Source organism: Myxocyprinus asiaticus, chromosome 42, assembly GCF_019703515.2.
Source record: "Myxocyprinus asiaticus isolate MX2 ecotype Aquarium Trade chromosome 42, UBuf_Myxa_2, whole genome shotgun sequence".
NCBI lineage: Eukaryota > Metazoa > Chordata > Actinopteri > Cypriniformes > Catostomidae > Myxocyprinus > Myxocyprinus asiaticus.
Window position 1 is genome coordinate 37,080,992 of NC_059385.1, and position 22,513 is coordinate 37,103,504.

At 39.8% G+C, this 22,513-nt stretch overlaps 3 protein-coding genes across 6 annotated transcripts in view; 2 read left to right on the forward strand and 1 right to left on the reverse strand.

Moving 5' to 3' along the window:
* Positions 1–22,513, forward strand: part of LOC127432465 (zinc finger protein 239-like) — a 162,719-nt gene that overhangs the window by 127,977 nt on the left and 12,229 nt on the right. The window lies entirely within an intron of this gene.
* LOC127432470 (uncharacterized) overlaps positions 1–22,513 on the reverse strand; it is a 146,041-nt gene that overhangs the window by 106,359 nt on the left and 17,169 nt on the right. The gene's annotated exons all lie outside the window — the stretch shown is intronic.
* Positions 11,729–14,579, forward strand: LOC127432452 (zinc finger protein 501-like). Of its 3 annotated transcripts, none has more exons than XM_051683553.1 (3): positions 11,730–12,068; positions 12,138–12,525; positions 12,756–14,579. In XM_051683553.1, exons 1-3 carry the CDS (start codon positions 11,919–11,921, stop codon positions 13,832–13,834), a joined length of 1,617 nt encoding a protein of 538 aa, XP_051539513.1. In that variant the 5' UTR covers positions 11,730–11,918; the 3' UTR covers positions 13,835–14,579. The 3 variants fall into 3 exon arrangements, with proteins under 3 accessions (XP_051539511.1, XP_051539513.1, XP_051539514.1); XM_051683554.1 differs by having other exon boundaries at positions 11,733–12,068; positions 12,256–12,525; XM_051683551.1 differs by having other exon boundaries at positions 11,729–12,525.

Sequence of the window (22,513 nt, forward strand, 5' to 3'; positions counted from 1 at the left end):
GAGAGGTAATATGTAGTTGCAATAAAAGTTGAGCAGTGGTGGATCATTATTCTGTTGCATGGCATTGAGGAACCGATGATGACGTGGGTTAACCAATCAGTGGAAAGGTGTGTTTCATGGCCACATGTGCAAATCAAATAATTATCCATTTTAACAATTGAACAATTTTGAAAAACAAACTATCACAATGTACATGGCTGTTTTCTCTACCTGTAACTTTGGTCTTCAGCAGTCAACACCCGATTGCATTGCACCACCTACTCATGAGAATGAATAGCATCAGATGGAGATTGTGCATCTGTAATCTGCTGCTTTTCCTGCAGTTCCCAGATGTGGAAGTTTGAATTTCCAACTGAATTTGAGGAAGCAAATTTTGTTAAGTGAAATATAACAGGTTGAATTTTACCTGTCGAAAAATCTAGATGCCATTTTCAAATGAACTTAATATTTTGGAAATTAACTTTTGAAGGTGAATTATTGAATTTTTAATAATTTAGTTGTGAAATGTTTCCAAATGAAATATTTGATGTACAAAATTGTTAAAATTCAGCCTCACAAAATGCAAGCACTATAAATTCAACGCATTTAAATGCAAGCACTGATAATACAATTAATTTATTTTTTTCAATTAGAGCAATTCAACATGCTTTTATGCTTCAAAGACTTTAGACATGAATATACTTCCATAAAAAGCTGAGAAAATTCAGGGGGTTTGTCTGTTTGTCTCGAGTGAACTGTTTCAGTAACTGCCAGTTGGCATCTGCTCTTTTCACTCCATTCCTTTTCACAGCAGAATTGAGTATCTGTATTCTCTAAAGAAAGTCAGAGGCTATCTCATCTGAGTTTTGAGGAACTTTGCAAATATCTCATCCCCATCCTCCACAAGACCATAGGCAAAATCAAGAAGATCCATGTATTGGTGTGGGGATGTAGAAAGACCCAGTTGTTTAACAACATCGCTGGTGAAAGAATGCTTTCCAAAATCTTCCTGCACTGTACATCTGTGGGCAGGCGGTCCTGAAACATCAGCTGAACATGTAAACACCATTTTTCAAATTCTGGATCTTTGTCCTTTTTAAGAATCAGACAGATCCAGGCTTGTGTCATAGTTGGCGGGAGCTTTCCATTCTTTAATGATTCAGTATAAACTTCTAGCAAAAGTGGAGCCAGCTCTGTAGCATAAGATTTGAAAAACTCAGCCATCAGGCCCCGGAGCCAAGGTAAGGCCTTAATAACCTCGCCAAGCTCCTCCAAGGTTATCTCAGAATCAAGAGAATGTTTTTGCTCTTTTGGTCAGTCATCAGTTTAGGGAGTTCTAATGGTTCCACAAAGTTTCTAATATCTTCATCACTAGACGAAGATGTGGAACTATAGAGATCAAAGTAGAATTCTTTAAAAGCATTATTAATATCAATGGCCGAGTTAAATATTTCACCACCAGCAGATTTCACTGAGAGAATGGTAGAAAAAGACTCTATCTGCTTTATAAATCTAGCCAAAAGTTTTCCTGCTTTGTCCCTCGACTCAAAGTATGACTGTCTTGCCCTGAATAGCCAAAACTCCACTTTCCTCGACAAAATAGTATTATATCTGTATTTCAATCGGGTCAATTCTCTGAGGCCATCAGATGACAAACGTGCTTCAGCTCTGCCTCTGCATTTTGGATTTTTTGGTGAATGAGGCATACTGTATGATCCGGCCTCTAAGAACCACCTTAAGTGCCTCCCAAGCCACGCCCACAGTGGATACTGAGGACCAGTTGGTCTCCATATAAACATTGATTTCAGTCTTTAACATTTGTTGGAAATCAGGATTTTGCAAAAGGGACATATTAAGGCACCAACTATATGATTTCTTTTTCTCCGTATGTGGCACCACCTCTAAACTCACCATGGCGTGATCTGAGACTAAAATGTTTCCAACTGAGCAATCAACAACAGATGATATGAGGGACTTGGATATATATAAAAAAAATCTATTCTAGAATAAATCTTATGGACTGATGAAAAAAATGTATAGTACCTACCAGATGGGTTCAAAAGTCTCCAAATATCTGTAAGACCAAGATTTTTACACATCCTGTGAAGCATCAGTTTTGCTCTTGGGGGCTTACACACTTCTGCTTCACTATAATCAAAGACTGAGTCCATCAAAAGATTAAAGTCTCCTCCCAATGTTATATCATGAGGGGTGCCAGCGGCTTGCAACATCCCTTCAAGGTCTATAAAAAGGCCCTGATCATCAGCATTAGGTGCATAAATATTAGCCAAAATCAACCTTTGCCCCTGAATTTCAGCTAAAACAATAATTACTCTTCCTAATTTATCTTTAATCTGTTTGAGACATTTGAATTGTAGATGTTTATTTACCAATACAATGACTCCCTTGCTCTTACTTGAGCCAGCACTAAAGAAAACATACCCACCCCATATCTTCCCAAATTTTTCCGCTTACTGCGGAGAAAGTTGTGTTTCTTGAAGAAACACTACATCATATTTCTTATGTTAAAGAAAAGAAATAACCTTCCTTCTTTTTATGGGGTGCCCCAACCCATTCATATTCCATGCGGAGAGAGATAGTACACTCATATTAACAACTGACATATTGATATAATAAAAAATAAATAAACTGTGTGTCAAAAACAAGATTATACAGACAACATTCCCTATTAGTGAAACAATCAAACCCCGAACTTCCCCCCGAACAAAACAAACAGAAAAAAGCAAAACGTGCGCATTAACCCCGTGCACGAGAGCGCCAAACGGTGACAATCCCTCTAAACTCAAAAGGTCCATCAATGCCCTCGGACCCCCACGAGCCCTCATGACAACTTTGCCATCGGATTGCTCAATTTTGCCTCCAAATGCTAGGCGGAACCAGCAAAAAAGGAATGAAACGCGCTTCCCGGTTCCTCGGATGGTCAAGAGTCAATTCACTCGGAGGCCGCATAAAAGTATATCTCATGATTTACACAGTCCGCCAACTTTATAAAAGACATCCTTTGTGTGGGCATGCAGATATTTTGCGTTCATCCATAGTGTCTATTCTCAATCTGCCCGGGAACTTAATTGTAAAAGTGATCTTCCGTCAATGCAAAAGTTTCTTTAAGGAAAAGTGTTAATCCACAAAACAAAACAAACTCCAACCACTCGGTGAAGCCAACACAAAAAGAAACAAAAATGGCGCCCAGCTTCCTCCGAAAGCCAGAGCATGTACATTGAGCCAATCCACTCACAAGAAAAACACCCAATGGTTACTCACCCATTGTTTCAATAAAAGACATTGCCTGATTGGGACATGTAAATTCTTTGCTGCCGTCCTTGGTGTTTATTCTCAGTCTGGCCAGAAACATCAGAGCAAAAGTGATCTTCCGCTGATGTAAGAGTTTCTTGCATTCCTTAAACCGATCACGTTTCTTTCTTGTCAAGTTCGCAAAGTCCGGGAACAAGAAAATATTGTAATTCTTCCAAGAAAGCTTTCCTTTGCTCCTCGCCTGGTGCAACACAAGATTTTATTGAATGATTTCAAAAATTTGGCCAAAATCGATCGGGCATGTCTCCCTCAGCAGATCTGTGAGCTGGGACTCTGTGAGCTCACTCGATTTCCAGTTTATGGCCTGTTATGTCGAGCAGACTCGGGAAAAGCTCTTCTAGGAATTTCACCATATCTCTACCCTCCTCATGCTCAGGAATTCCAACAATTTGAATGTTATTCCTGCGGCTTCTATTCTCAAGATCTTCAAGCTTTTCAAGAACACATTCCAAATCAACTCTGGTCACGTGCAGATTAGCGGCTAATTCCCTCTCTGATGCCACCAAATAATCGATTTGTTTTTCAGCATCTGTCACTCTTGTGACTAGCTCAGAGAATTTTTTTTCCATCGCCATAATCGATCGACGTATTACAATGAGATCCTCCAAGTCTGCAAGTACCTTCGTCAACATCACCGACATGTTGGACAGTTGACGCTGGATTCCTTCTCTCGCCACACCATCCAAATCGAGTCCCTGGTCCACAGGCCTGTCTGGGCTTTCATCTTGATCCTGTAAGTGTCTTTTAATGTCTCCAGAGCACGATGATTTTGACTTATTTGCTATGTTTACCTCAAACAGTAAATGTGTAACTGGGTGTATTGAATTTCATTGGATTATATCATGAAAATAATAAAAAAAATATCAGCAAAGTGCGCAGAGCTGTCTCTCACACGTCTGCCCTTCGCATGGCGTCACGTGGCTCCAAGCTATATATTTATATTAAATAGAGGTTTGTGTTTCTTTACATATTAAAGAGTACACCCAATTAGTTCCACACAATAATGTAAAGATATTCTAAACTGATTATGCAAAATAACAACACTGGTATCGGATCGGGATCGGTATCGGCCTATACTGAGATTTCCGATATTGGAATCGGATCAGAAGAGAAAAAGTGGTATCGGTATATATATATATATACACTATATTGCCAAAAGTATTCGCTCACCTGCCTTTAGACGCATATGAACTTAAGTGACATCCCATTCTTAATCCATAGGGTTTAATATGACGTCGGCCCACACTTTGCAGCAATAACAGCTTCAACTCTTCTGGGAAGGCTTTCCACAAGGTTTAGGAGTGTGTTTATGGGAATTTTTGACCATTCTTCCAGAAGCGCATTTGTGAGGTCAGACACTGATGTTGGACGAGAAGGTCTGGCTCGCAGTCTTCACTCTAGTTCATCCCAAAGGTGCTCTATCGGGTTGAGGTCAGGACTCTGTACAGGTCAGTCAAGTTCTTCCACACCAAACTCGCTCATCCATGTCTTTATGGGCCTTGCTTTGTGCACTGGTGCGCAGTCATGTTGGAACAGAAAGGGGCCATCCCCAAACTGTTCCCACAAAGTTGGGAGCATGGAATTGTCCAAAATCTCTTGGTATGCTGAAGCATTCAGAGTTCCTTTCACTGGAACTAAGGGGCCAAGCCCAGCTCCTGAAAAACAACCCCACACCATAATCCCCCCTCCACCAAACTTCACAGTTGGCACAATGCAGTCAGACAAGTACCGTTCTCCTGGCAACCGCCAAACCCAGACTCGTCCATCAGATTGCCAGATGGAGAAGCGTGATTCGTCACTCCAGAGAACGCATCTCCACTGCTCTAGAGTCCAGTGGCGGCGTGCTTTACACCACTGCATCCGACGCTTTGCATTGCACTTGGTGATGTATGGCTTGGATGCAGCTGCTCGGCCATGGAAACCCATTCCATGAAGCTCTTTACGCACTGTTCTTGAGCTAATCTGAAGGCCACATGAACTTTGGAGATCTGTAGCGATTGAAAGTTGGCACTATGCGCCTCAGCATCCGCTGACCCCGATCTGTCATTTTACGTGGCCTACCACTTCGTGGCTGAGTTGCTGTCATTCCCAATCGCTTCCACTTTGTTATAATACCACTGATAGTTGACTGTGGAATATTTAGTAGCGAGGAAATTTCATGACTGGACTTGTTGTACAGGTGGCATCCTATCACAGTACCACGCTGGAATTCACTGAGCTCCTGAGAGCGGCCCATTCTTTCACAAATGTTTGTAGAAGCAGTCTGCATGCCTAGGTGCTTCATTTTATACACCTGTGGCCATGGAAGTGATTGGAACACCTGAATTCAATTATTTGGATGGGTGAGCGAATACTTTTGGCAATATAGTGTATATATATATATATACACACACACACACACACACACACTTGTGGTATAAATGTTTTCCATCTGAAAGGACTAAATATAATAAAAAAATTTTTTATAATAAAATGCAAAGTAATCTCTTCAGTAATCAAAATACTTTTTGAATGTAACTGTATTCTAAATACCAATGATTTAAACTGTAACTGTAGTGTTATACAGTTACTTATATTTTGTATTTTAAATACGTAATCCCGTTATAAGTATTCCGTTACTCCCCAACACTGTGTACAGTATATGTTCGATATATGTTTATGTACGAATTGAGTGTCTTATAAAGGATATTAATACAATAATACCTGATTAATAATCGCTACAGGAAATGACAAAAAATACTTTATGTGTGATTGTTAATTTTTAAAATATGAGGAACAGAAAGACTGGCATTTAAGGTTAAATGACTCGTGTAATGAACTCTATTCTATTTTGATCTGTCACGCATGCATTACATGCAAGACAAAAGAAACTATAACAGAATACAGCTGTCTGATTTTAGTAAGGGGTACAATGCAAATGCACATATTACAGAACTTCTGTAAAGTATATAGATGAAGCCCAGGTTTGTATTATCATGAAGGTAACGTGGTCTGCTTGAAAATAAACATAATAAATAATACACTGACAAATCGTCAGTAGTCTACAAATGTAATACATATGAGGCTAGACTATCCAGAATTTTGATACAAATATTAAAAAGCAAGAAGGCATGCTAACTCAAGCAATCCAGACTAATAATGAAAACAATTGGGTACAGAATGTGTGTTGTACATTTGAAGTTCACTATATTTTTATTCAGCACTAGTACAAATGTGTAAGAGAAAGTAACAAATAATTTTATCAAACAGCCAAGACATGCAACACACATTTACAAAACAGGTAAAGGCGGCTGTTGTTTCAGTCAGCCAAAGGTCTGTATTATTTCAATTATTTACAGTACAGGTGGTGGTGTAGTGGACTAAAGCGCTGAACTGGTAAGCAGAAGATTGTTGGTTCAATCCCCACAGCCACCACCATTGTGTCCTTGAGTAAGGCACTTAACTCCAGGTTGTTCCAGGGGGATTGTCCCTGTGATAAGGGCACTGTAAGTCGCTTTGGATAAAAGCGTCTGCCAAATGCATAAATGTAAATATATATACATTGTTATATAAATGTTCAACTATTTTTGATCTCACAACCGTTTAACAGATGTATAGAAAAATATCTTTGATTTTTAGATTTATTATCAGCTACTAAAACTTTATTTATTTATTTGATTTTTTGCAGACTTGCAGTTAAAAAGAGGTAGTTTGATTATTCATTTCCACTGGTAAATGTCCTTTGCCCATATCATTATGAAATAAGGTTCTTGATGAAACTTGCTGTTAGGTGAAGGATCCAATTTACTGATTAATTTGATGTTTTCACAATGTTGTTGTCAGTGGCTTAAAATTACTTTTGAGCTGTTAACATCACTTTGCGACTATCCAAGACAGAGATGGATTACTTCGACGGATTTTGCTCTTCCTTGCATTCCCGGATGTCATCCTCAAATTTTGCCACCTGAATTTCTCAACCTATATTCAACAACCTGAATATTGAGACCTGAATTTCACAACCTGAAATCCACCACATAAAAAAATTACGTTTCAATTTCACAACCTGATTTTTTTTTAGGTGACTTCAGAATTCACTCAAAATGTTTTGAAATATTAAAAATTAACAGCAAAATATTTAGATAACATCAAATTACACTAAGTCTTTTTTCAAGATCATGAATTCGGAGGCTTTTTCAAATTCAAGTTCTGGTGATATCAAAATGAAGGCATATTCTTCACTCTCTGCAAGAAGGGGATCAACTGACGTGAACAGGCTCTTCGTAATCAGAAAAAAATAAATGCCATCTAAGGGATATTAGCAGTTACCAGTGGCGGGCCGTGCATTAAAAGTTTAGGCCTTCAGTGTGATTCATGCCATTAAGAAAACACAGTTTCACAATGAATAAGACACCCAATGCCTTTGGGCATCAGACATTATGTCGCAGCTAACTAGTAATACCAATAGACATTTTAAAAACACATCCACACACTCAATGCTCAAGCAAGCCTAATTTTAACTGCAGCATGACTGTTTTGTGAAATGAACGTCTCCCGAACAGACATTATAAAATCATAATTTTCCATATGAATATACCAAGGAGGTCTATAATGCCTGGAAAAATGTATCTAATAATATTTGTGATTTAAATGTTGCTTGCAATAAATTTCGTTTCATCAGGGTACACGGTTATGCTGCGTTCCATTCAAGTTGGATGTGGGATATTCCTACTTGATATCTCCGACCATAAATGCATTCCATTCCCTGATATTCGGAAGAAGACATCCTGGGAAACAAAACTGCAACGCTCCTGTTAGCTTAGCAGGATCTCTCATTAGAGATGTCGCCTAGCAACCTAACTGATAAACAGTGCTGCAGCGCTAGCATTTGTGCTTCAGGTGTACGATTATCAAAAGAGATTATAAAGTTTTATACACCTGTTTCTGCTGGTGTTTGTTAAACAAACTTTAATATCTTGTAATGTGGAAACAAACTCATTTATCAATATTACTTAATAAAGTGAATGTTTATCACTTACTTTGTATATCTCCCTGAGTGTCGACATGTTTGTGTGACATCATGCCCCTGCATCTCAGCGAAATCGGAGTTGAGAATTTCTGCACGAGTCTACAAGTTGTAATTCTGACTTTAAGATGCATTCCATTGCACTTTTCCTAGTAGGAAGTTGGAAAATCCGACTTTCCGAGTTGAATGGAACACAGCACTACTTTTCAAAACTTGATCCGACACTGAATGCTCAAGCAGCCTAATTTACACTTAAAAAAACTCCTGATGTTGCTATAACAATGCAAAAAGCACTTACCAAATTGCTTGAAGTGAAAATCAGTCCTCCTTTCCTGATTAATAAATTAAGCAATCACACGGTCATGCAGAACATCTTGTGTTTTTAAATCCATAAGGATCTCTTTCTCAATGGCGACAGCGGCAGTAATGACAGTGGACTCATCAGCAAGATCTCACGCTCTGCGCTTTCGAATTACGTACATCACTTAAAGCGTGATTGCATCACTCAAGGCCAGCTAGAAGGCCTCGACCGGGACATATCCTAAAGATCACACCCACCAAGAACAAATAAATCAATCTGATTGGCTGATGAATCTGACAATCTGACTTTAGTTGCCCATTCATCTGCACTGTTGAGGGATTCTGTGGAAATTCTGAAGGCATGAGGGGGTGGAGCTCAAACTCACATGATGCTTCGGCTTCGGGCATGAAATTTGTGAAACAGTTGTCACACTTTGCTTGTAAGCATCTAGGAATAAATTCTGACTGGATAAACTTTTCGTTTTTCTCTATTTGTTTGTAGGTTAATTAAGAGTGGAAAGCGGTTAAAAATACATAGGCAAAAGATGATTGAGAATGAAAGGATGAAAAATATTTATTTATATGGCATGTCAGGCCAGCAGAGAAGGCTTTGCTGGCCTTGAGAAATCACCACTGGCAGTTACTGCATTTGCTTAATTTACAGTCTTGTAAGCCCATGTACATTTTAAAGGGGGTACACTTACTCCTATTGCCACCTCCTGTCTTGATAAGACATGTGTAGCTTTTTTAGATTTCTTAAATGGTAAGGTTGATGCTTTGCAATCCTGCATCGTCGCCAGTAGCTATGACTCCTCTGAACCGGTTTCCTGTTCTGCTCTGCTAAATCGGTTTAAACCTATATCTGTTACGATTCACTGTTGTCTGCCTTGTGTTTTGCCCCTGTCATCTGTTCCCCCTGGACTACACTTTCCATAATTCCCTGCCCTGATCACTTCCAGCTGTTTCCTATTGTCCTCACATGTTTCATTTCCTCATTTACCCCTGTGTATATAATGCCCTGATTTCTGTTCAGTCTATGTGAGTTGTTGCAGTTTTTCCCCTTCCTGTTCTTGTTTCCCATCCTGGATATTTTATTTTGTTCCTGTTTTTACCTGTTATTTTGTACTTGTTCATTTTTCATTGAACTCCTTAGCTGCACCTAGATCTGGCTCTCGTGACTTCTTTTCAGTTTGTTACAATATCTCTCACAGAGATGACAGATATAGTCCTAGATAAAGCCAACTACCTCCTCTGTTGATGTTATTCTAGCACAGCTTTTTAGAGATGTGCTGGACACTGTTGGTTCTAGTGTATGGTCCATTTTGAACAGCTCCCTATGTAATGGCATTGTTCCATCCTGCTTTAAGCAGGCAGAGATCCTGCCACTAAATAATTTCAGGCCTATTTTTAAACTGCCATTATTATCAAAAGTCTTGGAGAAAATTGATTTCTCACAGCTCTCTTCATTCTTAAATGAAAAAAAAAAAAAAAAAAACACATTTTAGATACACTTCAGTCTGATTTTAGAGCTCGTCACAGCACAAAGTCTGGACTACTCAAGGTGACAAATAATTCACTGCACATTTTGGATTCTTGTAGATCAGTGATTTTAATTTTGCTCGATGTTAGTACAGCTTTTGATACAGTAGATCACGCTATCCTCCTTGACCGGCTTAGGTGTGACGTTGGCATTATTGGTACTGCCTTAGATTGGTTCACTTCCTACCACTCAGACAGGTCCTTGACTGTTAAGATTGGGAACTCTTCCTCTCCCTCTGCACCTTTCATGTGTGGGGTACCTCATGGTTCCATATTGGGCCCTATTTTATTCTCTTTATACATGCATCCTCTGGCTTCTATTTTTAAGAAGTATAACACTTCATACCATTGTTATGCCGATGATACAGCTGTATGTCACAGTTCATATGTTAATTCATATTCTTCTATTATTAAATGCTTTGAGGACATTAAATGCTGGATGGCAAGAAACTTTCTCCAGGTAGATGATGAGCAATACTGAAATTGCTGTATCCCCCCCCCGTGCTGTCTCTGATATCACTTGTAACTTGGCAATTTTGTCCTAACATGTACATCACTCTACTAAAATCCTGGGTGTGATTTTTGACCCAGCCCTTAATTTTGAAAAACAAATATGTGCTGTGGTGAAAAGCAACTTTTTCCAACTTAGGTTGATTACTAAACTAAAACGTTAGCTCTCATTTAAAGACTTTGAGATAGTTATTCATGCCTTCATCTCATCCCAGCTTGATTATTGTAATGCTCTTTATATGGATCTTGGTTATTCATCTCTGCATCGCTTGCAGTAACTCCAAAATGCAGCTGCAAGGAGACTGAATGGAACTAGGAATTGGGAAAATATTTAACTTGTTCTGGCCTCTCTTCACTGGTTACCAGTTCAATACAGGATTCAATTTAAGGTTTTATTATTTGTTTTTAAAGCAGTTAATGGCTTAGCTCCATCTTATCTTTCGGACCTCCTTGGCCATTATCATTCCTCCAGGACTCTCAGATCCTCTGATAATCTTCTCTTGTGTACACCATGCACATTCTTGAAGCTCAAAGGAGATTGTGCCTTATCTGTAGCTGGGCCCAGACTGTGGAATAAGTTACCACTAGACATTAGATCTGCTCCTCCTCTTTACTTTTTTAAATCACATCTTAAAACTTATCTATATTCTTTAGCCATTGAGTGAATGTATATTGTGTGTTTTAGTTTTTTTTTTTTGCCTGTATTACATTGTTTTATATGGTATGCTCTTGTTTTTAAATATGCTTTATAAATAAATTGACCTTGACCTCCTGATGAATCTAGTGTTGATCGTGTTGTCAATCCAGTACAGCAGGAGGCACTATGAAGCTCTTTAGTCTGCCTGTAAACTCACTAAAGAAAGAAAGAAGAGCTCACAGTTTGAACACGTGTTGATTGTGTTGTCACTCCAGTACAGCAGGAGGCACTATGAAGCTCTTTAGTCTGCCGGTAAACTCACTAAAGAAAGAAAGAAAGAAGAGCTCACAGTTTGAGCACTCATTGTGTGTGTTTATAGTTCAGTGTTTATAGTTCAGATGTTTAATGAGTTTGCAGGTGGATTTGATGTGCTGTAAATCAGTAGTATGTGTTTGAAATCCTCTTCATGAATCTAGTGTTGATTGTGTTGTCACTCCAGTACAGGAGGAGGCACTATGGAGATCTTTAGTCCCCCAGTAAACTCACTAAAGAAAGAAAGAAGAACTCACAGTTTGAACACTAAGCTGGTGTGTTTATAGTTCAGTGTTTTTAGTTCAGATGTTGAAGATGAGTTTGCAGGGGGATTTGATGTGCTGTAAATCAGTAGGAACTGATCTGTCCATGCTGGATATTGATGATTTGATGAGAGAAATCTCTCAGCTGAAGAAAGAGGTGGCGTTACTGGAGGCAAAGCTGAGGGAAAGAGAGGTTTGTACAGGTTCAACACGGAGTCAGACAGCCATTCAATATATAAATCAGTGTGATTGTGTTTGTCAGGTTTCAGATCAAAGATCCAGAGACACACAGGACTCAGAGCTCAGCCTCACTTTACTCTGTTATACTGATGCTCAGGAGAGTGTGTGTGACAGTAATCAGGGTGATCAAACCTCCACAGAGTCTCTGGCTTCTGTCTGTAACACTGCTGGAGAACAGCAGATGCTCAAGATACCATTGAAGATGTGTTCAGTGAAGCTGATGGACTGCAGGAACCTCATGGAGATGAGACGAGAAACCACAGCACAGGAACAACACACTGATGAAGATGATGATGATGATGAAACCACAGCACACCAACACACTGATGAAGATGATGATGATGATGATTTTAAAACCACAGCAGAGGAACAACATATGAGTGATGAAGATGATGATTTTATTCCTTCAGGTATGTTTTTTTTTACTTTGTTTCTTTCACAATATTTGACTCATGTTAGATCTTTGAAAAAATGCAGTGTAAGTTCTGAGAGAAGCTCTAGCATCATTTGTGTGCTGATGCAACTTTGTTTGATATTATGTATCTAATGCAATATTCAGACATTTTTCAGTGTCCAAATAGTTTATAAACTGTTTCTATAAGTACTGTTTTACCATTACTTACTGTTATGTTCCTTTCAGATGCAAACAGTGGTTCATCTGATGGAGAAACGGCTTCTACATCAAAACAGCATCTTTCCTGCAAAATTTGTGAGAGGACATTCACTTCGAAAGGACGTTTAGTGAGACATGAGAGAAGACACAAAGAGCAGAAAGTCTTCAAATGTAAGAGATGTGAGAGCAGCTTTTCTACCTTAAAAGAGAGGAACCATCATTCAGAAGTGCACAAAGTAAAGAAGGAGTTTCCCTGTGAGCAGTGCAGGAAGGTTTTCCTTACTACTTCTAATCTGAAAGTTCACATGAAGACACACAGTGACGAAAAGCCTTTCAGCTGCAGTGAGTGTGACAAGTGTTTCAGAACTAAAGGAAATCTTGATATTCATAAGAGAATACACACGGGGGAGAAACCGTACAAGTGTCCTCACTGTGAGAAGAGATTCACCCACAAGTATCATATGAACTCACATGTCCGTTTGCACACCAATGAGAGGCCATATCACTGCAGTGAATGTGGCAAAACCTTTAAACAATTATTTTGTCTGAAGACACATCAGAAAATACACTCTGGAGAGAAACCCTATCAATGCTCACACTGTGATAGACGTTTCCGTCAGAAATCTGACCTGAAACGTCATGAAAGAAGACAATCTGGGGAGAAACCCTTTCAATGCTCACACTGTGACAAGTGTTACCATCTTGAATCTGACATGAAATATCATGAAAAAAGACACTATGGAGAGAAACTTTACCTCTGCTCTTACTGTGGAAAAAGATTTTATGTACCATCTGAATTAATAGTTCATCAGAGAGTGCACACGGTAGAAAAGCTGTATCACTGTAGCGTTTGTGGGAAGAGTTTCAATCAAAATGTTCTCTTACTAAAGCACAAGAGAACACATAGTGGAGAAAGACCTTTCAAATGCACTCAGTGTGACAAGACGTTTACCCGATCAGATAACCTGAAAACCCACCAGAGAGTGCATACAGGAGAGAAACCTTACAGCTGCTCCATCTGCAGGAAAGCATTTGTTTTTTCAGCAAGTTTATATACTCATCAGAAGACACATGCTAGAGATCAAGCTGCCCTGAAATCATCGTAGTGTTTTCAGGCATCAACATTAAATCACAATTACACTATCGAAGGCAATTTTTGTCATAATCATGCAGCCCTGAAGTTAACTCTCCAAAAACTGATCAGAAGTCAAATCATTTTTATTTGGATGGCATTGTTCACAATGCACACATTGTTTCAAAGCAGCTTTATGGAAAATCATACTGTAATGTATTAAAGCCTCCAGCTCTATAAAGAGTCATGCTTTAATGTCTTCATTTTTAAGCCCCCAGTGAGCAAGCCAAAGGTGACTGTGGCGAAAAACAAAAACTCCAAAAGATGCTACTGGAGAAAAAAAAAAAACCTGGAAGAATCCAGACTGAGCTGGAGGAGCTAGTTCCCCTCTGTCTATTCAGCATGAACATTATGCCAATTAATTAGCAATGTCTAATGCCAATCATGTATTAATGAAGTATAAAGTGATGCAAAGCGGTGCAGGTGAGCATCATTGTTCACCATGTTCCCTTACCTGAAATGTCATCATGTTTTCAGAAGTCTCTCAGATCGTTAGAGTGCATGTGTATATTAAAAAACTCAAAGACTTATTTTCTCTTTAAAGTGATTGTAATTATCTTTCATCCATAATGTGCATGAAAGAGAAACAACCTTTTAAATGTCAGAAATAACTTGTATTTGACAAACTAATTCTAGTTATTAAGCATTTCTTAGGATGGATATGGTCTGGATGTAATGTATTTTTGCCTCCATTTAAGGATTAAAAGTATGTATGTGAAGCATTGTCCTTTTCTCCTTTCTTTATTTCAGCCATGGTTATACAAGTTGACTTTTTTCTGCAGAAAGTCCTAGGGAATTAAGTTAATTCACCTCTAGACCTGGTGTGTAATCATTATGAAATTATGCTTTTTTATGAATAATAAATTTGTCGCCAAAAGCTCAACTGACTCGGCTGAGAATGTGATGCTGGTGTCACACTGGAGTCAGCTGGATTATTCACTGGAGTTTGATGTTTATTTTTTTATTAACAACTGATTGGTTAAAAGGATGGAAGAGTCATTCTCATGTCCGTCAGGTAAAGCACATAAGAGCTGTATGTGATAAAAGTTGTTCATGCTAAGTTCTGTCATTCTAATGATTGAGAATCACAGTATTTGCTAAATCTAAATTTTGATTCTAAAGTTATATTGCAGTATTAATGGATTGAATGGCTTAACTGGAGTGTTAGCCTATGATTTTAAAGTTTGGAATGAACCGCCACATCCTCACACAGTTCTACACCTGCACTGTAGAGAGCATCCTGACTGGCTGCATCTCCGCCTGGTACGGCAATAGCGCCGCCCACAACCGCAAAGCACTGCAAAGGGTGGTGCGAACTGCCAGACACATCATCGGAGGTGAGCTTCCCTCCCTCCAGGACATATATACAAGGCGATGTGTGAAAAAAGCTCAGAGGATCATCAGAGACTCCAGCCACCCAGGCCATGGGCTGTTCTCACTGCTACCATCAGGTAGGCGGTATCGCAGCATCAGGACCCGCACCAGCCGACTCCATGACAGCTTCTTCCCCCAAGCAATCAGACTTCTGAACTCTTGATCTCCCACGATCAAAATACATCAGCACTGCACTTTATTACCCTTACTCTTATATCTCACACATTCTATATATACTATATATACTTTTTTATATATTTTTATTTTTATTGAATAATGTGTATCTATATAGTGCATATTGTATACTGTACAGTGTATGTTATTATTTGTATAATGTTGAGTGTAATTATGTGTATATCAGATGTTTAAATTGTGTTGTGTTAATTTGATGTTATTGTAAATTGGTATATGTCTCATCACTGTCACAACTGCTATGTTGATCGGAACTGCACCCAAGAATTTCACACACCATTGCACTTGTGTATATGGCTGTGTGACAATAAAGTGATTTGATTTGATTTGATTTGAAATAATCACTTATCCACAATTTTCTCAGCGAGTCCAATGTATTTCGCTAGGTGGGTGGAATTTGATCAATTCTACAGTGGAAGACCATTATTAGATGAGACATGTACAGTAGATAGATGTTTTATCACGTTTGAAATTAACTGTATTTTGATTTTCCTCTTTCCTGCACTTTCTTTTATAGTGTCTTTGCAGAATATGCAGGTCTTCCTTTAAAGGTGGAGTGTGTAATTTTATTCCAATATACTTTTTGTCAAATTCCACAAATATCTCTTCACGGTAGGCTAGCTGTCCGTTCTGTGAGTTTGTACACAGCCATGGCTCTCTAAATGGGAAAATAAACTAAGTGGATCGGATCGATCCACACAACACTGTTGCTATCACACAGCATTGGCAATGCGCTTGCATGAATTTGAGGGGCAGAGCTTCTGAAGGAGCACTGAAGGGAGGGGTGTGTTTGTTTGTCTGTTGAGTTCAAATATAAACAGTCTTTCTCAGGAATCACTTACTCCACCTTTAACATGAAAACCAGTTGAACCATAACACTGGCAATGTTATCGGACAAGCCGATTCCTCTGCAATGCTTTCTGTCCTGCGTGTTTATGTTATAGTGGTCTTGTTTATTACGATGTTAAACGTTTATCATCTTTTATTTAGAATGGCCTATTTGTTTATAGGGAATAAGAAAGTGTGAAAGGGCTTGGTATGAGGGGTGTTGGCAAATGTTGTTTGAAAACATACTTTATTTTTGTAATTCTGTTTGGTGCCACTAGTAGTATAAAAATTACACACTCCACCTTTAAAGGTGCAATATGTAACAATTTTCATATAATATTCACCTTTTTTTGCCAATGTGTGAACGGCTTGTAACGCAGCTTACAAATTTAGCCCTTCCTGGACTTCCTAGTTTGCCTATTAAAGCCTGTGGACAGATTTTCATGCGAAGGGAGCGTGTCGCTTTTGCCGGGAAAATCCATTGGATGTGACATTTATGCGCGCTCCCGAGAGCCTTCCCTCAGTGCTTCTCTTCCGCTATCCAACAGCGACAACAAACTGCAACACTACGTAACGTTATCTTAGAGATGGAATCCAGCAAACGTCCGGCTCCTAGCACAACACCGTCTCCTACACAAACAGATATTTATCTACTGAATCCCATCTGGCTAAGTGGGAATGTGATCGTGGTCGAGTGAAAACTAGAGTGAACATTGGCAAGGCATTTGATTCCTGGAGAGACCTTAGTTCAGTTTTGGGGATCAAAACTGACCCTGAATTGGCGTTCTTCTTATTGGACAGGTAAGCTTACATAACTGCAAAGCATGTGATATATAGTGCCATAAGGATTGATGTGTAATTTTAGCTAAATTGATCTTGCCTGCTAACGCTGACGAATTGCAAGCTACCTTGCTTCGTTACTTTCAAATAATTTCAACAGTCAGGTGGTATACAGGATAAACTTAAGCAAATACGCTGGTTTCTTGATTGTAGTACAACATATGACATACAAAACATACAATAGTGCAACATAACAGTGCAGTGCAACAGTAAACTGTCTGGTATAGTTCGGTATTATGTAGCTGTATGTGTGTATCAGTATGTTATGTTAGCTTAAAAATAGTTTTGGTTTAGTCTTAGAGTTTATAGTAAAACAATCATAACTGTGTAATTTTAATTATGCTACCTCATCTGTCAGTTACGTCATTGTTTTGGACGCTCGCTGGAGCGTGTGCATGAGCACGAGCAACAGGTAGCTGGCTGCAGTTCACTTAACCACCACAGATGTCATTAATAACAAGGGTTTCTGAATCTTACAACCTGCACCTTTAAGGGGAAAAGGTGATTTGGGAAACAGTGTGGGCATTAATTCAGTATCAGTTACATTTATTTGTGCAGTGCTTTTAATAATACATACTGTTTTATAGTTGCTTTACAGAGAACATTGAACTTTTGTGTACAATGTTTATAATGTATGTCCAAATAAATATGTTTAATAGTATTGCATGTAGTTCTTTTTGTATAGTACAGTTTATTGTGAGGCTGCTAAAACATTGTTATTTCCTACACAAGAACAATAAATTCAGTCTATCAACAGGATCAGTTGTTCAGTCAACACTAAAACATTTAAGGTAGGTTATAGCATTTATATATGGAGATTAAGTATGTAAATTGACAATTATAAAGCTAGATTGAGCCTACTACACTTTCATCTCCAGCAAAATAATTGTATTTTATAAATAAAAATGGCAGCATGACAGTATCATCGCCTGAGTCCTGCAATACACGAGCATCCTGCTGTTTGGAGTTTGGACCTCACCTGTATCTGCAGTAATCAGAATCAGAATGAGCTTTATTGCCAAGTATGCACATGTACACAAGGAATTTTTCTAGTGGTAGGAGAAACAAGCAAGTGCACAAAGAACATTACAGTGAGACACAGAATATAAAACAGGTAAGAGCATAAATATACATCTAAAAAAATAGGACTGTGGTGAGCAGGGCAGAGACGAGGGGCATCTGGGCAGAGTGAGGCCGGGAAGATAAGTGGCAAATGACTTTCACCTGCGTGCCACACCGGTCTCCTGTTTCAGCGAGGGGCAGCGGGATTACTTAAGGAGAGGACATAGCGGCAGACGAGAGAGAGAGATGCGTGAAACTGTTTGTGTGTATCTGCGTGTCAGTGTGGTGTTGCTGAAAAGCAAACCTTTTGTGTACTGCTGAAAAGCGGCCTTATTGTGTGCGACTGAAAAGTGCAACAATAAATGTCTACGTGTTTTGTCAAGCCTGCCCCAGCTTCCTCCTTTCCATAATTGTTACAAGGACATATAACACAGAATGGCATATGTACATGTGCAAGTGGTAATACATATACAAGGTAGGGGTGTGTACAGTTATTGAATTAAATATGAGTCAATATACAGTTGAAGTCAGAAGTTTACACACACTTAAGTTGAAGTCATTAAAACTCATTTTTTAATCACTCAACAGATTTAATATTAGCAAACTATAGTTTTGGCCAAGTCAAGGTATTGGAGTAGCCATCACAAAGCCCTGACCTCAATCCAATTAATTTGTGGGCAGAACTGAAAAAGCGTGTGCGAGCAAGGAGGTCTACAAACCTGACTCAGTTACACCAGTTGTGTCTGGAGGAATGGGACAAAATTCCAGCAGCTTATTGTGAGAAGCTTGTGGAAGGCTACCCAAAATGTTTGACCCAAGTTAAACAATTTAAAGGCAATGCTACCAAATACTAACAAAGTGTATGTAAACTTCTGACCCACTGGGAATGTGATAAAAGATATAAAGCTGAAATAAATAATTCTCTAATATTATTCTGGCATTTCACATTCTTAAAATAAAGTAGTGATCCTAACTGGCCTAAGACAGGGAATGTTTTCTACGATTAAATATCAGGAATTGTGAAAAACTGAGTTTAAATGTATTTGGCTAAGGTGTATGTAAACTTCTGACTTCAACTATACATGTGACGAGGAGGAGGGCATGGCCAGGCCATGAGGATGCACACCCGGCGCTGAGTTGCCACAGTCAGTGGGAGAGAGATAAGGAGGAGCCCGAGAGAGAGAGAGAGAGAGGGGGATAGAGAGAGGAAAAAAAAGAAAACTCTGGTTCCTGACTACGCCGCCATTCAGTCCTCAGCCAGCTGTACAGCGATCCAATGTGAGGCTGGGCAATGGCACTTTACTTCGCCTCCTAGTGGATGGCAGCGGGATCCTCCACCTCCTGGCAAATTGCTCCAGTACCACCGGTTCATGTATCCTCGGTGTCGCGATCCTCCGTCAGTGGCGAGGGCTCTCTGAAGTCATGTCTTCCTCCAATCCTGGGTTTCAGCACCACTTTGGCATACAGGTCTCTTGTTCATCGGAAAGGAGGAGGTGGAAACTGGGTTATCAACCAAGAAGACTTTTAATAATCAAACACAACATAAAACTGCTTTTCAGCATAACCAAAAACACGTGCGCACACACAAACACTGTTGCATGTGACTCTCTCTCTCTCTCTCTCTCTCCCTCTGGTGTCTCCGGCTCCTCCTTATCTGTCTCCTGCTGATTGGAGCAATTCAGCACCAGGCGTGCATCCTCACGGTCCAGCCATGCCATCCTTCATGAGTGTGTTCAGCTAGAGGTTGTTGTGACTAAATGAGACAGCCAGCTAGTCAACCTCCCATCTGTATACATCGTCACCTTCACGGATGAGGCCAATGACCGTGGTGTTATCTGCAAACTTCAGAAGCTTGACAGAGGTGTCCTTTGCAGTGCAGTCTTTTGTGTACTGGGAGAAGAGCAGTGGAGAGAAAATGCATCCCTGAGGAGCACCAGTGCTAATAGTGAGGGTCCCAGATGTGATTTTCCCCAGTCTCACTTGCTGCTGATTTTCTGTCAGAAAGCTGATGATCCACTGACAGACTGGGGTGGGCATGGAGAGCTGGGTCAGTTTGTTTGAGAGAAGATCAGGCATAATGGTATTGAAGGCTGAATTGAAGTCAACAAATAGGATCTTTGCATAAGTCCCATGTCTGTCGAGGTGTTGCAGGATATAAAGCAGTCCCATATTGACAGCATCATCCACCGATCTGTTTGCTCAGTAAACAAACTGAAGTGGGTCTAGCAGGGTTCCAGTGATGTCCTTCAGATAGGCCAAAACCAGTCTCACAAATGACTTCATAACCACAGACATGAGAGGGACAGGTCCGTAGTCATTAAGTCCTGTGATAAGTGTTTTTTTGGGGACCGGAATGATGGTGGTGGGTTTGAAGCAGCAAATAACTTCAAACTGCTCCAGTGATCTATTGAAGATCTGTGTGAAAATGGGGGCCAGTTGTTCAGCTCAGACTTTTAGAAAGGCAGATGAGACATCGTCTGGGCCTGAAGCTTTCCTAGTCATTTGTTTCCAGAATACCCGGCACACAAACTTCTCACAAACCATAAATGCAGATTGAGTAACAGGAGGGGGATGAGGGGGGTTCCAGGTGGCGTTGGTGTGTGTGTGAAGAGAAGATCAGAGCGGGGGATAGGTATGAGACTGGGCTTTTCAAACCTGCAGTAAAACACTGTGGCAGCGGGGGCGTGGCCAAGCGTAGGTCCGGAGAGAGAGAAAGTGGTAAGGGCGCTTGCACCTGAGCTAGATTATGTTTAACACCTGTTTCTAATTCCAGTGAGCATGGGGAGAGCGGCATATATGCAGCCACGCCACCAGCAGAGAGGGAGAGATAGTCTGGCACAAGGAAGGCCATGGTGCTCCTGAAACTGCTATGTTTCATTTGTTATGTTTGTGAAGCTGATGTGTTTAAGTTACTATGTGCCTGTGAAGCTGACGAGTTTGTGAAGTTGTAAAGCATTGAAGTGGCTGATTAAAAGTCCTACCTGAGCCTGGAAAAACCTGCCTGTGTTCTCCTTACCTTCTGTTTGTGAGCTGTGTTACAAACACATTTAGGTCATCAGCCATTTGTTGATTCTCTACAGAGCGAGGCGGAGATGTCTTATACATGGTATTGCTTTTCAGGTCTTTCCACACAGATGCAGGATCATTGGCTGTAAACTGGTTTATCAGCTTTTCAGAGTAGCGTCTTTTAGCTACTCTAATTTCCAAAGTCAGTGCGTTTCTGGCCTGGTTGTACAATATTTTATCCCCACTTCTGTGAACATCCTCTTTGGCATGACGAAGATGACTGAGTTTTGCTGTAAACCATGATTTATTGTTATTGAATGATAAAAATAGCAGGGATGCACATATCCTCACAGAAACTGATATATGATGTCACACTATCTGTGAGCTCGTCCAGGTCTGTGGCTCAGCTTCAAAAACACTCCAATCAGTGCAGTCAAAGCAGGCTTGTAGTTTCAGCTCTGCTTCATTAGTCCATCTCTTTACAGTCCTTACTACAGGCTTAGCTGATTTTAGTTTCTGCTTGTAGGTCAGGAGAAGATGAACCAGACAGTGATCAGAGAGTCCAAAAGCTGCACGTGGGACAGAGCGATATGCATCCTTTACAGTGGTGTAGCATTGGTCCATATATTTCTGTCTAGTGGGGCATGTAATGTGTTGTTTGTATTTTGGCAGTTCACAGGTGAGGTAAGCTTTATTATAATCTCCCAGAATAATGATAAGAGAGTCAGGTATTGCTGTTCCGTGTCTGTGATGTGATCAGCCAGCTGTTGCAGCATTGCGTTCATGCATTCTTGTGGCGGGATACACATTCACCAGAATAAACAAGGTAAACTCCCGTGGTGAGTAGAAAGGCTTACAGTTGATGAAGTGCGCTTGTAAGTTAGGACAGTGCATCTTCTTCAAGCTGTTACAACTGTACTCCAACTTTCACTGATGTAAAAACATGTTGCACCACCTCTCGTTTTCCCCGATGATTCCACAGCGCGATCCGCTCTGAACAGCCAGAAGCCCGGCAGATGTAGCACGCTGTCTGGGATGGCTTCATTCAGCCAGGTAAGTACATAATCTCGGTACAACAAACTCTTCAAGTTCTGACTAGACTCAATATATGCTTTAAAATAACCAGAATTATCTACAGTTCTCAAAACATGTCCAAATTTACAGCTGTGAAGGCCCTAATGGGCTACATAGCTTTTCAGGTTAGTCTGCTCAGGTTCTTCCATCAGTGGATAAAGACCCAACAAAATAAATAAAATGCTTCTATTTGTGATATTTGGCCATCATCCTGAAACCCATAACCATTAACAGATAGGTGAGGAAAAACAATATCGCCTTGCTATAATTCTGTAAT